Source organism: Lacerta agilis, chromosome 1 (genome assembly GCF_009819535.1).
Source record: "Lacerta agilis isolate rLacAgi1 chromosome 1, rLacAgi1.pri, whole genome shotgun sequence".
In the NCBI taxonomy this organism is placed as follows: domain Eukaryota; kingdom Metazoa; phylum Chordata; class Lepidosauria; order Squamata; family Lacertidae; genus Lacerta; species Lacerta agilis.
Window position 1 is genome coordinate 100,057,520 of NC_046312.1, and position 15,127 is coordinate 100,072,646.

Genomic DNA, 15,127 nt, shown 5'->3' on the forward strand with positions numbered 1-15,127 from the left:
TTATGAAATTATTGTGAGGTTTAATAAGTTAACTGTTTATATTTGGACAACTTTTCTGCTGTACTTTATCAGAAGGAGAAAAATAATCATTTCCTTAATAACAGTTTAAACAATTTATTTAACTAAAACAATAACATTATAGCATATGTATCCATGTTGGTTAACAGATGTAGTTAAATGATTTTTTTTTTTAAAAAGAAACCTTAAACTGAGTTTTGGCACACATGAAAAACTTAAAACATATCCTTATTTCCTGATGAATAGCCTTTGGACTATAATGTAACTTAAATAGAAAACTATATTTAGAAACATTTTTCTCTCCAAAAGCATTTTATTTTAAAAATTCAATTTAAATTGAAAAAATCATAAATTTTTATCCACTCTGGTTTAGGTATGCTCAGGGGCTTGGGCATGTTGAATGGGATTCTTTCTGCCCTTTGAACTGCTGCCCCCTATGCATATCACACATTACCTTCAAAATTTCTTTATATTCAAGAGAGGTTTGCCAGGAGGTAAAGAGGGCCACTGTTCAAGCCCATTGGTATGTGGAACAGGTTGCACAGTTATTTGGATTTAGATTACTGTTTCCGTTAAAAGCTACCTCACTTATGCCATTTCTACAACACAGCTGGGTTTCAGATTCTGCACTTGTCCAATACAGTTACAGCCTGCCATTATTTACCATGAACAGGTTTCTTTTCTATTCAGTATGATAGAATTTCCTTTAAAAAAACACTTGAAAATTTAGAGCAGTGGTTCTTCAAAACAGGTTGAGACACTTAACTCATTCAATTGTGTTTCTTGGTGACATGTGTACCTGTGTTGAATTACCAATTTTGGGGATCAGCAGAACAACTACTTCTCTTCAAGTTAATTTTTGTGTGTGTGTGAGATCACTGCATGCTAGTATTAGTAGATGGATTCAATTGTCTTTTCAGACCACAAGCTACAAAAATGATAAGGGTCTTCATACAAACCGAAACATAGTTTTCCATCTTAATTTAGGAAGGCTTGCTTTGACAGTTTAAGAGTCCCTGTCCTAGTGAATTCCGTAAGCAATTTTCTTTTATTATTTGAATACTACCTGCTACCTGGAAACTCAACATACATTGAAGGGTATAAAATATTTATATCTTACACTTTCAGGCAGGAGTAATAATATGACATTAAAGTAGTTGTACCGGTAAGTAAATTCTAATTCCTTGGCTATTCTTAACATTGATAAAGCTTTCCTATTAGGTTGTTTATACCTGAGAGATGAGGACCCCCACTGCTTTGTGTGCAGACACAGTTTCCACTACTTGGCTAGGGCCTAAGAATCAGTTCTGTACCTTCTCCTAGCCCTGAGTTAGTTGCAATCCCATCACTATGGCTTGGAGGGCTCCATATAAAATTCTTAGGTCTTGCATGTTTTGCTGCTGCTGTACTGAGAGTTAGAATTGGCTTGCTTCCTTCAGCCCGTGCCTTCAGAATTTTCTGGGTAAGGTAACTGCTCACTGTTTGACCTGATTAGTAGATGCTTAAGGTGGGGTTTGGCTACATGTTCTGTATTGTTTGCTATTAAGAAGTGCTCAAGAAGAAGGGAGTTTGTGGAAGAACACTTTCATGCCCCCTGCAAATAGGGCTGGGTGACATCTAGTTTTCAACGTCATGATATATCACCAGCTAAATATTATGATATCTTGATATATCACGATATATATATGCTGTGGTGGAGGGCCTTGCTGGGCCTCCCTGAGGGGCAGAGGGTCCCGGCATACCTCCCTGCAGTGACAGAGGGTGTGCCACGCTTCCCCACAGCAGCAGAGGGTCTTGCCATGCCTCCAAGTGGTGTGGGAGGGTGTGCCACGCTTTCCTGCAGTAGCAGAGGGCCTTTCCACACCTCCTTGTGGTGGCAGAGGGTCCCACTGTGCTTCTCCACAGCAGCAGAGGGCCATGATGAGGCTCCCTGTGGTGGTGGAGAGCCTTAAAATGTAAGGAAATAGTAGATTCAATAAAATACAGTGGTACCTCTGGTTACGTACTTAATTCGTTCCAGAGGTCCGTTCTTAACGTGAAATCGTTCATAACCTGAAGCACCACTTTAGCTAATGGGGCCTCCCGCTTCTGCCGTGCCGCCGTTGCCCGATTTCTGTTCTCATCCTGAAGCCAAGTTCTTAACCTGAGGTACTATTTCTGGGTTAGTGGAGTCTGTAACCTGAAGCGTCTGTAACCCGAGGTACCACTGTATTAAAGAAATTTCCATATATTATATTTAATATATTTTCAACTAATTTATGAGTAGTTTAAGTGATTTACTAGTCGTTGCATCTGCTTCCCCACTCAGAGGTCTAAGTGAAATCTGTGCATGCATAAGTCCCACTGAGTTCAACTAAGCTTACTTCTACTTTCCTGGGAATGAGCCCCATTGAATTCCGTAGGGCTTGCTTGTGAATAGACACACATTTGCTTTCACTGCTTACTGAAAAACACCCTCCCCATCCATCATTCTTACGCAGTACCCAACCTCCCATTTCAGCATAAGGCAGCCAGCTCAATCTTCTCCCATCCCCCCCCCAACCCCCCTCCCTCATCCCACCAGTCTCTCCCTTTTTATAGAAGGGAGGGAGGACAAGCAAGCAAAAAGATAGTCTCCTTTAAATTAAAAAACATCTTTTTTCATATGGAAGAAAGCTGTTTGCGGGGAACCAACAATATCAACACCAGCAGAAAATAAAAATAAACTCTTCCCCCCCTTTTTTCACTGGTGGGAGAAGAAAGAAGTGCTTTCCAGTTCTTTGTTTACTTTGCCTCTTTGATTGTCTAGTCCTGGGGGTTCCTCCTGGATTGTTAGCAAGCTCTGCATAATTACCTGAGCTCTAAGTGGATAGATAAGGCTGTGGTCTAAACCACAGGGCCTAGGGCTTGCCAACCTTGGCAGTTCAAATCCCTGTGACGGGTGAGCTCCCGTTGCTTGGTCCCTGCGCCTGCCAACCTAGCAGTTCAAAAGCATGTCAAGTGCAAGTAGATAAATAGGTACTGCTCTGGCGGGAAGGTAAACAGTGTTTCTGTGCACTGTTCTGGTTTGCCAGAAGCGGCTTAATCATGCTGGCCACATGACCTGGAAGCTGTCTGCGGTCATATGCCGGCTCCCTTAGCCTATAGAGCAAGATGAGTGCGCAACCCCAGAGTCGTCTGCGACTGGACCTAATGGTCAGGGGTACCTTTACCTTTACCTTTAAGTGGATAGATACTAGTAAAGCTGAAAGAGTTTGCTGGTTTGTGTGAGGGCTTATCTTCATTTCTTTCATTCAGCTGAGCTACCCCCTTTTGTTCACCGGTATATTGGCTTGTTGAAACACTTACCATGATGTTATTTCAATACTGGTATTCCAACGATATGGCGATTTATTGAACACCCCTACCTGCAAACCTCCAAGCCTCCTTAAAAAAACATTTCCTAAATGTTTGTATGCTGGACTATGATGGAGAGTGGAATTGCCCCAAACTGAAACAGTCAAGTTATTCTTATATAAACCCCCTTCTGTGAGCACATATTGGGATCTAAGCATCTTAGGTTTTGTTGATGTTTTTCAGTTTAAAGCCTAAGCCTTGTTAAAGGTAAATGGACCCCTGACCGTTGGGTCCAGTTGCAGACGACACTGGGGTTGCGGTGCTCATCTCGCTGTACTGGCCGAGGGAGCTGGCATACAGCTTTCGGGTCATGTGGCCAGCGTGACTAAGCCGCTTCTGGCAAACCAGAGCAGTGCACGGAAACACCGTTTACCTTCCCGCCGGAGCGGTACCTATTTATCTACTTGCACTTTGACGTGCTTTCGAACTGCTAGGTGGGCAGGAGCTGGGACCGAACAACGGGAGCTCACCCCGTTGCGGGGATTCGAACCACCGACCTTCTGATCGGCAAGCCCTAGGCTCAGTGGTTGAGACCACAGCACCACCCGCATACCTTCCTATTCCCATTAGGCTAAATCAAAAGTCCCAGGCTCTGTGGTATAAACCACAGCGTCAGAGGTATCATAAAGACCACAGAGGCTCAGGATCCCCTGCCTTTGACACAATTCTGCATGTGTTTTGCATGTGTGTGTGCTTCAGCACAGGGTTTGCAGTGGAAATGAACTAGGAATTCTTATTGTATGTACATACAGAATTTGACAATTTGTCTTTTTTCAGCAAGATAAATAACACCTGTCTTTTTGTTAACAAGGTAAACTGCAAAAACCCTTACTGCAATTAGCTATACATTGGTACCTCGATTGCCAAACGTTATCCGTTCTGGAAGACTGTTCGACTTCCGAAATGTTTGTCAACCAAGGTGGAAAGAGCTGATTGCAAAGTCATTCAAGAAAATTGAAAAAAAAAAACCATAGTGGAAGCCATTCGACTTGCGAGGTGCGTTCGAAAACGGAAGCAATTACTTCCGGGTTTTCAGCGTTCAAAAACCGAAACGTTTGGCTTCTGAGACTCTCAAAAATTGAGGTACCACTGTACTGTCGACTCAGCTTACATAGGGGGCATGTTCTGGGGATAGCGCATAAAGCCAAAATCATGTATAGTCAAAAAGTTCCTGATGCTCCCCTTTTTATTTTTTGTTTTTTGGCCAAGTGCATAAAGCAGAATTCACACAAGCAAAACATGCATAAGTTGTGAGTTGGCTGTATCTGATTTGTTTCTGGTTTTTGCTCATTAAAGGAGGTGCTAGATGTTTGTGGAAAGAAATATACCATAGATTGCATGACTGTTGATGAAATGATGGGGAGTAGAAAGCAAATTTGTTTTTATTTAATAGGATTTCAGTTCAGTATATTGTCATACCTATTACCTCAGTCTCTGCTGCTTTGTTTCCCTTTTTGCTTCAATATTTATTTTATAAAATACAAACACATCATCAGCAAATAAAGCAGCGGGGTAAAAATGAAGTAATAAAACAAGTTGTTAATAAAATACATTGATGTTAAAAACCCAGGAAAATAAAAGTGTTTTTGCATTATGCTAAAAATATATTAAAGAAGATAACAGGCAAGCCTCTTTGGGAAATGAATTCCATAAAAATGGGATGCCACAACCACAAGGCAGCTTTTCCCAGTCATCTCCCTGTCATCTCAGACAGCAAGAAGAAGGTTCTCTTAACATGGTTGTGCAAGCATGTTTCTTAGGAGAAGTTATGTTCACAGTCAAGTTTCGTATCTGAACTGAACTCTGCATCAGATTAATCCCAAGCCGAAAGTGGGGTGTCATAGAGGAATTTGGAGCCTTTCAGAGGTGAAGCAAGTTAAGTACAGATGGCATGAGTTGAAGCAGGGACCCTGAATGTCAGAAGGGAGAGCAAGCACCATATCAGACTTTTTAGAAGACATCTGAAGGCAACCCTGTTCAGTTTTTTCTGTTTGATGTTGTATTGTGTTTTAATTTCTTGGAAGCTGCCCAGAGTGGTTGGGGCAACCTAGTCAGGTGAGAGATAGATAGATAATATAATATAATAATTATCATTATTATATTCCTTTATTGAAATAAGGGGCACATCTGCTTTAGGGTTATGTGCCTCATTTTCTTATGAACTTGTTTTTCTAGTGGTCACTAAAACACCCCCAAGTGGGGTTTTCTCCAGCCTGCCCTCTAGGTCATGCTCCTCACTAGCCCTGCTTCACACCCTTTTTGAGTGCTTTTGCTTGGCTAGAATGTGTCCTCTTTGAACATGGATAATGCTTCTTACCTGCCTGGATGGAGGATAGAGAGGTGTGTGTGAGTGTGTGGCGGCCTACTGTACAAAGGTAGAATGTGCATTTGTTGCTCCACTCATTTTTGCCTTTGGCCCTGCTCACCACTGGTATGTGTCCCTTGGCAGATTGTCCAGAAGGCAATGTTGCCCCTGGGTTTTTGGTTTGCTACTGGTCATTCAAATTAATTTTTTTCTTCCTCATTCTTAGGTCACACAGATAATTAGATTATGTCTTATTGTAGTACGTCTACTGCAAATTTTGAGCTCTGATTGCTTACTTAATACCTTGTAACAATTAAGAGTGGAGAGTGCTTCATTCATTTCTTTCTTTGCCTCTCTCATTTATATATGCTTAGAAAATTGCACACACAGACACACACACACACACACACACAGTTGTGGATTCCAAGGTTATGCACTAAATAAATAAGCTCTGCAGTTACTTTAACAAAAATGGGGATGCTATGCATACTTTACTCAAGAACTGAATAGTGATTTAAGTTGCTATCTTAAACCTGAGAGTACATTCAGTGGGCTTTTTTTCTGAGTAGACATATATTGAATGGCACTGTTAAGAATCTTTCAGTCTGTTTTGCTGTTTTGTGGCATATCTGCGGTAAATATTTGAAATCTTTCGAGGATGAATACTTAATCGAGGGCTTTCAGAGAGCATGTGGTATAAGTATATGTATGCATGTGGAGCTATTTTTGTTGAGAGAGACTGCAAAAATGTTCTTGCCTAGTTTCCTATAGTGTCATGCTGCACTAGCAATTGGGAGATCTAAGTTCAGATTCTAATTATATGCTCTCCCTTTGTATTCTGATCTAGCCCTGATGGAATTGCCTTTTGTATTGTTTACATATTTAAAAGTAGTTGTTTTTAAACTAGCTAAGTACTTCCCTACTCATAGTTACATACCTACCCCTCTTCATTGTACGCTTGCTTTATTTCTTAATTTGTTCCGTTTGTACATCCTGCTTCAGGCAGCCCTGTGTTACTTCTTTGAATTGATGCACATGCCTAGAACCCAAGGCTTGTACTCAGGGCTGACCCACCCATGAGGTAAGATGAGGCCACTGCCTCAGGTGGCAGGATCCACAGGGGCAGCAGATCCAGCCTCCAAGGAATGCATCACCCACTGCTGCCATGGTGGCGGTGACAGCTTTGGCATGTTCCCTTCAGGCTGGATCTTCTGCTTCCTTGGCAGCCCCCACCCCCAAGTTGCCTCTACAGCAGCTTCTTGATAAACAGTTGCTGCTTGTCTCCCCCCCCCCTCCGCCAGCCTTGTTCCCACTATTGATCTTACTCCTTCACTTGCAGGGGGTGCCCTTTTGTGGTTTGTCTCAAGTAGTGATGTGAGGTGAGAATATTCTCTGCTAGAAAATTCTCCGGAGAATATTCTCCACAAACTGTAAATTCTAATGTAAGAACCAGTTTTACAACCCACATTTTAAAAATCTAGTAAATAATAAGTCAAGCTGTGATATTGCCAGTGTTAAGTAATGAATAATGATTTTTTTTGATCCAGTTACATTACTGGGCATTGTGTCATTCACCATTGGCAGTTCTGAAATGTGAGCTACAGAAAACATTTGTGGGTTTTTTTAGTTTTAAAAATGCTATTCATTTAATGTGATGAACATTTGAATTCATATGTATTTCAACTATATGTAATAGCCTTTTTTCTATCTTGGTGTGACCTTATTCTTAGCAAGTCTATACCCTTGGCCATACAGTGTGATTTTGTTTTATTTTTTACAGAAAGTAGCTTTAATGCTTTATACACTTAAAAGTACCTAGGCCTATACAATTATGTGTAACAGCATGTGAGGTGGCCTTGATTTAAACAGTTGACCTTTCTATATTTTTATTTAGATTTTGGTTGCCATCTGAACAAGTTTACCCATGAATAAACATGTATACTAACTAATTATATCATTTTCAATGCATTAAAATTATATCATTTTCAATGCATTAAAATGAATATTCTCCTACTTTAAATGAAAATTCTCTAATATTCTCATTAATTTTGGGTGCAAAAATGTTTTGGCCAGCCCTGCTTGTAGAAATCTCTGCAACATGAGAGGGTACTGGTGCAGATTCCAGGATTATGGCCCTTACGGTTTCTTGCATTAAGAAGTTAATGGTTCACAATGAATGTGCTGATCTAGGCTGTCTCCCCTCCCCACCTGGTGTGTGAAGGAAACATATCATACTCCCTTGCTTTTTGCATTAATCTGGGGGTTGTGATTATTTTCATTTCCAGAAAAACACAATGGCAACTGAAGTTTGGTGCAGTGGTACCCCGTGTTACGCACACGATCTGTTCTGGATCGCGCTATGTAACACAGGTGTGCTTAACGAATGCCCCCGGAAGAAACAAAAACCCCAGAAGTTCGCGCGCTTTTGCACTTCTGCGCATGTGTGAAGTGCGCAGAATGCTTCTGCGCACCAGTGCATGGCGCGCACTCCTGGGAGGACTTCCGGGTCGCGGAGGTCCATAAGTCGAACGTACGCAACATGGACCATACGGAACTCGAGGTATGACTGTATTGGCTTACTATGGTATGAATGAAAAAAAGCCTGTGATGTCCAATTCAGAAGTATCACTAAGCCAGGAAACGCCAGCGAGGAGGATATATAATTGCATTCTGAAGTCTGCTTTGCTGTCAGAAGAATGTTTTAGAGTGATGTGCAAACTGGGCCACCGTGGTAAGGTGACAGATTGAATTTGGGGGAATATTTCAGACACCACATTTCAGTGGTGGATGGAGCAAGGGATGTGACTCTTGCTTTTGTACAGTTGGTTACATTCCAAAATTTCTTCATACAAAAGTCAGGTATTTTTACACATACACAGCTCCAAACACTCAAGAAGTATTATCACAGTTCATTCCAACCAGGCAAAAGTACTCAAGAAGGGCATCACACTGGGCTCATTCATTCATTCATTAAAAAAAATACACACTTGAAGCTGTTTACAGAAGATATAATAGTGCATCCCTACTTTAAAACATGCAAAAGTTAAAATACTAAAACAGATTTAAATTACCTCAATTTTCTAAGCATGTCTAACAGGTGTTCTTCATGCTGCTGGAAAGTTTTTGATCCAGTAGAGGCTCTTATCACCAGAACAGGGTGGAGAGCTACTTTCACCAATTTCCTGTTTCCATACTGTTCCAAAGGGTCACTCTCCCATTCTTGAGCATATTTAGAGGGCTGGGGAAGGGGAATCTCATCTGTCAGTGAAATGGGAAGGGACACCATTTGATTCAGCCACCTGTCTCCATCCAAGTTACCGGTACATGAACACTGCCGTTAAGAACGTTTGCTCTTAACTACTATGTTATATCTTAACCCGTATGTTAACCAATATGTTGAAAATGTTTGCTCTTAACCTTCCTGAGCCAGGGGATATTCTCTGGACCCCGCAGTTGTTTTAGCAAACCTGAATTACTTTCTGATCCATGTATTCCACTGGACGGTGGCAGTTCTGCTGCATACGTTCTTGGATGAAATGATTGTATCAACCCATTCCATTATGACTTAAGCCCTTGCTTTGGGGGACAGAATTTGGTTTGGTCACTCTGATGACCTTCAAGAGAATAACAGGAAGAGCGTGACTGTTGATTCTCCTGGAACTCTCAGCAGCTTTTGATAGCTTAACCACAGTATCCTCCTGGACTGCATCTGTAGGTTGGGGGGGGGCTGTTTCACTCCTGCTTATGGGTTTGGATGACTGCACCTCAGCCCCCTGGCAGTTGTGTTTGGGGTGCCACAGCACACCATCTTGTCCCCAGTTATATTTAATTTCTGTATGAAGTCATGGGGAGTGATTGTTAGAAGAGATAAGGCAACATGTTACCAGTACAGTGGTACCTCGGGTTACATACGCTTCAGGTTACATACTCCGCTAACCCAGAAATAACACTTCAGGTTAAGAACTTTGCTTCAGGATAAGAACAGAAATCGTGTTCTGGCGGGGCAGCGGGAGGTCCCATTAGCTACAATGGTGCTTCAGGTTAAGAACAGTTTCAGGTTAAGAACGGACCTCCAGAACGAATTAAGGACGTAACCAGAGGTACCACTGTACTCTGTTTCTCTGAATCTGGAGACAGGTGCATACCCTAAAGCAGTACCTGGCAGTTTTAGAAACTGATATGAAAGCTAGGAGCTAAATGGCAGCTTAAATCTGGGTTATGGGTGCTGCAACGTGCTTTTTTATTACAAGAATACAATGCTGGAAATGAATTAACTGCAGCTAAAACATTATATTCATTATTTTTTTTGCATAGTCTAGTCCTTATCTGAAGACTGCAAAAAACAAAGCCATACTTCCCCTGTCTGCCCCCTAATATTCTTATGAGGGTACATCCTCCATTCCTCAGAGAGTGACTGGAAGTGTGGAGGCAGAAAAAGGTCCTCCTTTTGTTCCAGCAGTGGCAATTTTAATCTGAAATCTTAGGCACAGTACTGCTCCCAGAGCTCAGAAACTGCTCTCATTAATGAAATTCCTTGTCGCAGAATGCGTCTAGAACAATCAGAGTTTCAAACGCTGATACCTGGATGCACTCATGGACTGTGTGAGCGCTAATAACTTGTGACCATATGTTGACAAGATGGAGGCCCTGTGGCTGGGTGGTTCCCAGCTCAGACAATTGGGTTGTGTACCAACTCTCTATAGGGTTATATTCCCTCTGAAGAAGCAGGTGTATGTATTAAAGGTGCTGCTAGGCACACTGCTGTGTTTGTAGCACTTGGCACACCAAATGCAGTTGGTGCCAACTATGGCTGTCCCTAGACAGGACTAGTGTTGGTAACCTGATTAGACTACTGTAATGTACTACATGTGAGACTACCCTTACACTTGCTTCAGAAGTTGCAACTAGTGTAAAATACAGTTGCTGGGGTGCTTAGTGTGACCCAGCTTTACACATATTGCAGTAGTTTTGAAAAAGTTGTGCAGGCTGCCTATTAGGTACTGAGCCAGGTTTTGTTGTTGGCATTTAAAGTCCTAATCCAATTTGCTACTGATTCGGCTCAACTTGTATTAATTCTCAAAGCCCTAAACTGCCTTAAGGACCATTTGACCCCATGTGTTCCACCTCAGTCACTGACATCCTGTAATGGGGCACTTCTTGTGATTCCCCACACCCTTGGAATCTAGTTGGCCTTTACTAGGTAGGGATAGAGCATTTAGAGCAGCAGGAGTGCCAGTAGAGGTTTAGCAGGAATCTAGTATTTGAAATGTACCTTTTCTTTTAAGAAAGTGGTATTATTGATGTTTTGTATGATATATATGACTTTCATTTTTTATTAAACTATAGTTTATAAATATTTTTTTAAAACAACTTGAGACCAAGATACCTTGCAGACAGTCTCCTCCAATACACACCAAGCCAGTGTTGAAAATCTTTTGGGGAAACCTTGCTGGTCATTCCACGACCAGTGAGTTGTCCCTTGAAAGCAGTGTAAAAGTGGGCCTTCCCAGCAAAAGCTTCACCCTTTGGAATGCCTCCCCTTGGGTAACTCATGAAGTGGAGAGAATAATGACTTTTAAAAAGCTTATTAAAATTTAGGTTTACTCAAGCTCTCCAAGATTCTGACTCTTACATTTTTTGTCTTGTTTTGTACTCTGCTCAGTTTTATTTGTAATATACAGTTGTGCTTTTATATTATTTTTAATAAATCTATTGAAAGATATTAGCATTTTTATTGTTACTGTATTTTATTGCAAATTACTTAGAGATATTCGTTATTTTAAGTACACACACACTTTTAACGGTCAAGGGTCAAATCTTAACTTGAATGGGAAAGGCAAATTAGGCTCCTTTCCCCATGGCAGGGGGAAAATTTAGCATTTTGCTTATAACAAATTCCATGTTTGTGGTTTAACACTTAAATAGAGTAGACCTTTTCTGTTTGTTTGTTTGTTTGTTTGTTTTTTATTCCCTCCTATACATTCCCAGTGGTCCCAGCTGGGAGATAGAGTTCTAGCCTGAAGGGGTGACGTGTTCTAGGCACTTGTGGCAAGGTCCTGTACCACCACTTCCACATTAAGGTTCATCAAATAAAGTAAAGAAGAGACCAGTTTTCATTAAGGAAAGGTGAGACATAGCATCAGATAGGTCATGATCATTAGCAAAGTCAGGCAAGCTGCAGTCAAGGCCAAAAGGTGAAGAAGCAAAATGGGTAGCACCCTGATAGCTCCAAGTTGAGCCAAGGCTGGAAGGCAAACTTGAATGTTATGCAGACAACTGGCAAACCCTGGCTGAGCCTTAAGTAATACTGTACATCTAGGCCAACCCCTGATTAGTAGAGCCTTTTGCCTTAAAGGTGTCAAACCTGCTTGAGGAGCCACTGACTGGTGGTTTGAGGGAGGCACAGGCTCAGGTTCTATGATTGCCTCTGAGGTGGAATCTAAGAAGGGCAGTATATGGTCCTCAATTTCTAACTTTATTACACTTTATAAATTAGTCTCTTAATAGGCATAAGATAAGTTGCATGTAAATTTGTGACATTGTAAATGGTGTGTAATTTCTTATTCATGTGCATCTTTCTTTCCTCCTTTCTAATTTATTTATAGTATTTATATCCCACCCTTTAGCCAAAAAGCCTCCCAGAGTGGCTTACGGTATGTAAAATCAGTTAAAACAAGATAGTCCCTGCCTGCAAGCCTGCAGTCGCACAACATGACACACAAGAAAAAAGGACCAGAAGAAAGTAAACTTGGGCACCAATTGTAAAGCATAATAATAATAATAATAAGCTTAATAATAATAATAAGCTGAAATGAGTTCAGGAGAGTATTGCTTCTCTCTTTCCCATTGAATTGTCTATTTAGTTTCTCATGACAAATTACAAATTTGACTGATAAGAGAGTTAACATTGTGCAATATATAGAGTAGAGTACCCGTAGGAGAGCACAGCTGACCACAGAAGTGAAGAGGAGCACTCCACTATGAAACATTTTGTTGAAAGTTCTGTTTGTCCTATTATGCAGTTAGCCTCTGAGCATGTTTTGCAAAGGTTGCTTTTGTATGATGAGATATCATTCATAAGTGTTTTATTCAGAGCATAATATAACAAACTGATTTGAAATTGAATGTTATTTTCAGGAATAGATAGGGAATATAATTAATGTGTGAGCTTCAGATATCACCACCCTGGGGGCCTGGTGCTGAAGGGCAGCCTCTAAATCTACTATGTAGATACAATAAATAAATGCACATTAATTGAGGAGTAATGGTTTTCAGAACTGGAAAGAATTTCTTTCTTACACTTTTGTATAGTGGCTATATTTCATTCTGCCGTTTTAAACTTACAATGCAAACATCAAACTTTCAGTTTCAGAAATTTGCCCCTTGAAACTAAACATAGTACAGTCATACCTCGGGTTACGGCTGCTTCAGGTTGCGTGATTTCAGGTTGCACACCGTGCCGAACCCAGAAGTAATGGAATGGGTTACTTCTGGGCTTTGGCACATGCGCAGAAGCGCCGAATTTCATCATGCACGCGCGCAGACGCAGCGGTGCGGGTTGCGAACGCGCCTCCCACACGGATCGCGTTCACAACCCGAGCGTCCACTGTACTGTATTAACAGTTTGGGACTAAAAGTAAAAGTTTTTGAATTCCTCCTTTGCTGAGTGGGAGGTGAGCACGTGTATGCAGACACAGGTTATGATCCTTCACATCACACTTACCACGGTCTGAACATGGCCAGTAGATGGATGTCACAAGCTTTTTCTTCCTTAAATTCAAGGAAGAATTTAATATACTCATAATTTTTATAGAATGGCTGTAATTATTGATCCCCTCCCTCTGAAAGAAATGTGAATTACATTTTCTCTCCAACCACTAGTCTGATTCAGTATAAGGTAACTATGTTTCACGCTAACCTAAGAGTCCACTTAAACATTCCTATAAGAAACTGATACCTGTCTTGAAAATTTCTTATCTGAAGCACAAGCACAGTGTGTGTTGCATGTGGTTAATGAAGATTTAAAAGAAATTATGGCAAATTTAGGATTGTTTATTATTTGAAGTATGAGAATTTAAGTGATGAAGCAGGCAACACATATTCTGTTGGGGGATTCATAATTAATGTATTTAGTACATTTTTGCTTTAAAATATTTGTGTACTGAAAAAAGAGAAAGATCTGATCCTCATTGTGGATTTTAAAACTTAATCTTGATACTTAGGAGTCTTCATGGGCAGGGTAATCCTAATTCTGCCCCAGGATCTCTCATGGGATGGAGCCACTATCCCAAGCCCCCTCTCTAACAAATGGGTTGGTTTAGGATCCAGCAGTTCCTTTGCTGATCCTGTTTTTGAGGCATTGCATGGTACAAGCTTTTTAATTTAATCAATTTGCAATCTATGTCTGCCTTCATGGTTTTCAGTTGTGTTGTGGAAAGTGAGCAGGGGCTTTTGCCCTTTACATCTTTCACACATCTGGAAAGTACTTCATAAAATCTCTTCCCTTTTCCTTTGCCAAACATCTTCTCATTACAGCTGCCTTGTTAAAAAAAAATGCACAAAAGTAATTAACCCACTAATATGTTTACTAGTCCTCATGCCCACACATATTTATAGTATTTATGTGTGGTTTAACAGAAGAAGAAGAAAATAGTTTCTATAAAGATTCCCTGCCTGTTTGCCTGCAGGGTATTCTCACTTGGCAAGGCAATGAGAGCAATCTTTCTATAAAGTTTGTTTTGTTTTTAATTGTAACCTGTGGGTTCATTGAAGAAGGATGAATAGGACATTCCCTTGAATATATATAATAGTTTAGTAAAAATATTTTTCTCATTTTAAGGATTATTGTCTATCTGACCTATTGAAATATTCTGAAATCAAGCTTCTTCCAAATTTTATTATTTTCATCATGTGCTAGTTGTTTTTCTATAGTGCAGTAGTGACATCTAAACTACTACCTCTTTTTAGGAACACCATTTGCAACGAGCTATCTCAGCACAGCAAGTCTTCAGAGAAAAGAAAGAGAACATGGTTATTCCGGTTCCTGAAGCAGAAAGTAATGTCAACTATTACAATCGTCTATACAAAGGAGAGTTTAAACAGCCAAAACAGTTCATTCATATCCAACGTAAGTTGACTGTAACTTTCCCCCCCTTTTGCTTTAAATGTCAAAGCCACTGACAAAAGATGTGCAGTAGTAACAGGTTGAAGAAGTAATGTAATTTCCTCAGTATGTGAGAAAAGTAGGAAGGCCTTTTGGGAACTAGCCATTCTTCTATATTTGTTTTGTGGATGAGATTCTAGATTATCTTGCATATAATTCACATCGACAGAAACAATTCGGCTTCTTATTACTGATGAGGACAGAAATAGTAAAAAGGTGCAAAACCATTTTCTGTAGTTCAGAATTATGGTTTTATCCAAACAAAA

The 15,127-nt window shown here is 40.5% G+C and overlaps 1 protein-coding gene across 1 annotated transcript in view; it reads left to right on the top strand.

Annotated features, from left to right (window-relative positions):
• Positions 1 to 15,127, top strand: part of EPC2 (enhancer of polycomb homolog 2) — a 46,944-nt gene that overhangs the window by 11,190 nt on the left and 20,627 nt on the right. The window contains exon 2 of the mRNA XM_033164419.1: positions 14,666 to 14,825. Coding sequence (XP_033020310.1) covers positions 14,666 to 14,825 — 160 coding nt within the window. The remainder of the gene's footprint in view (positions 1 to 14,665; positions 14,826 to 15,127) is intronic.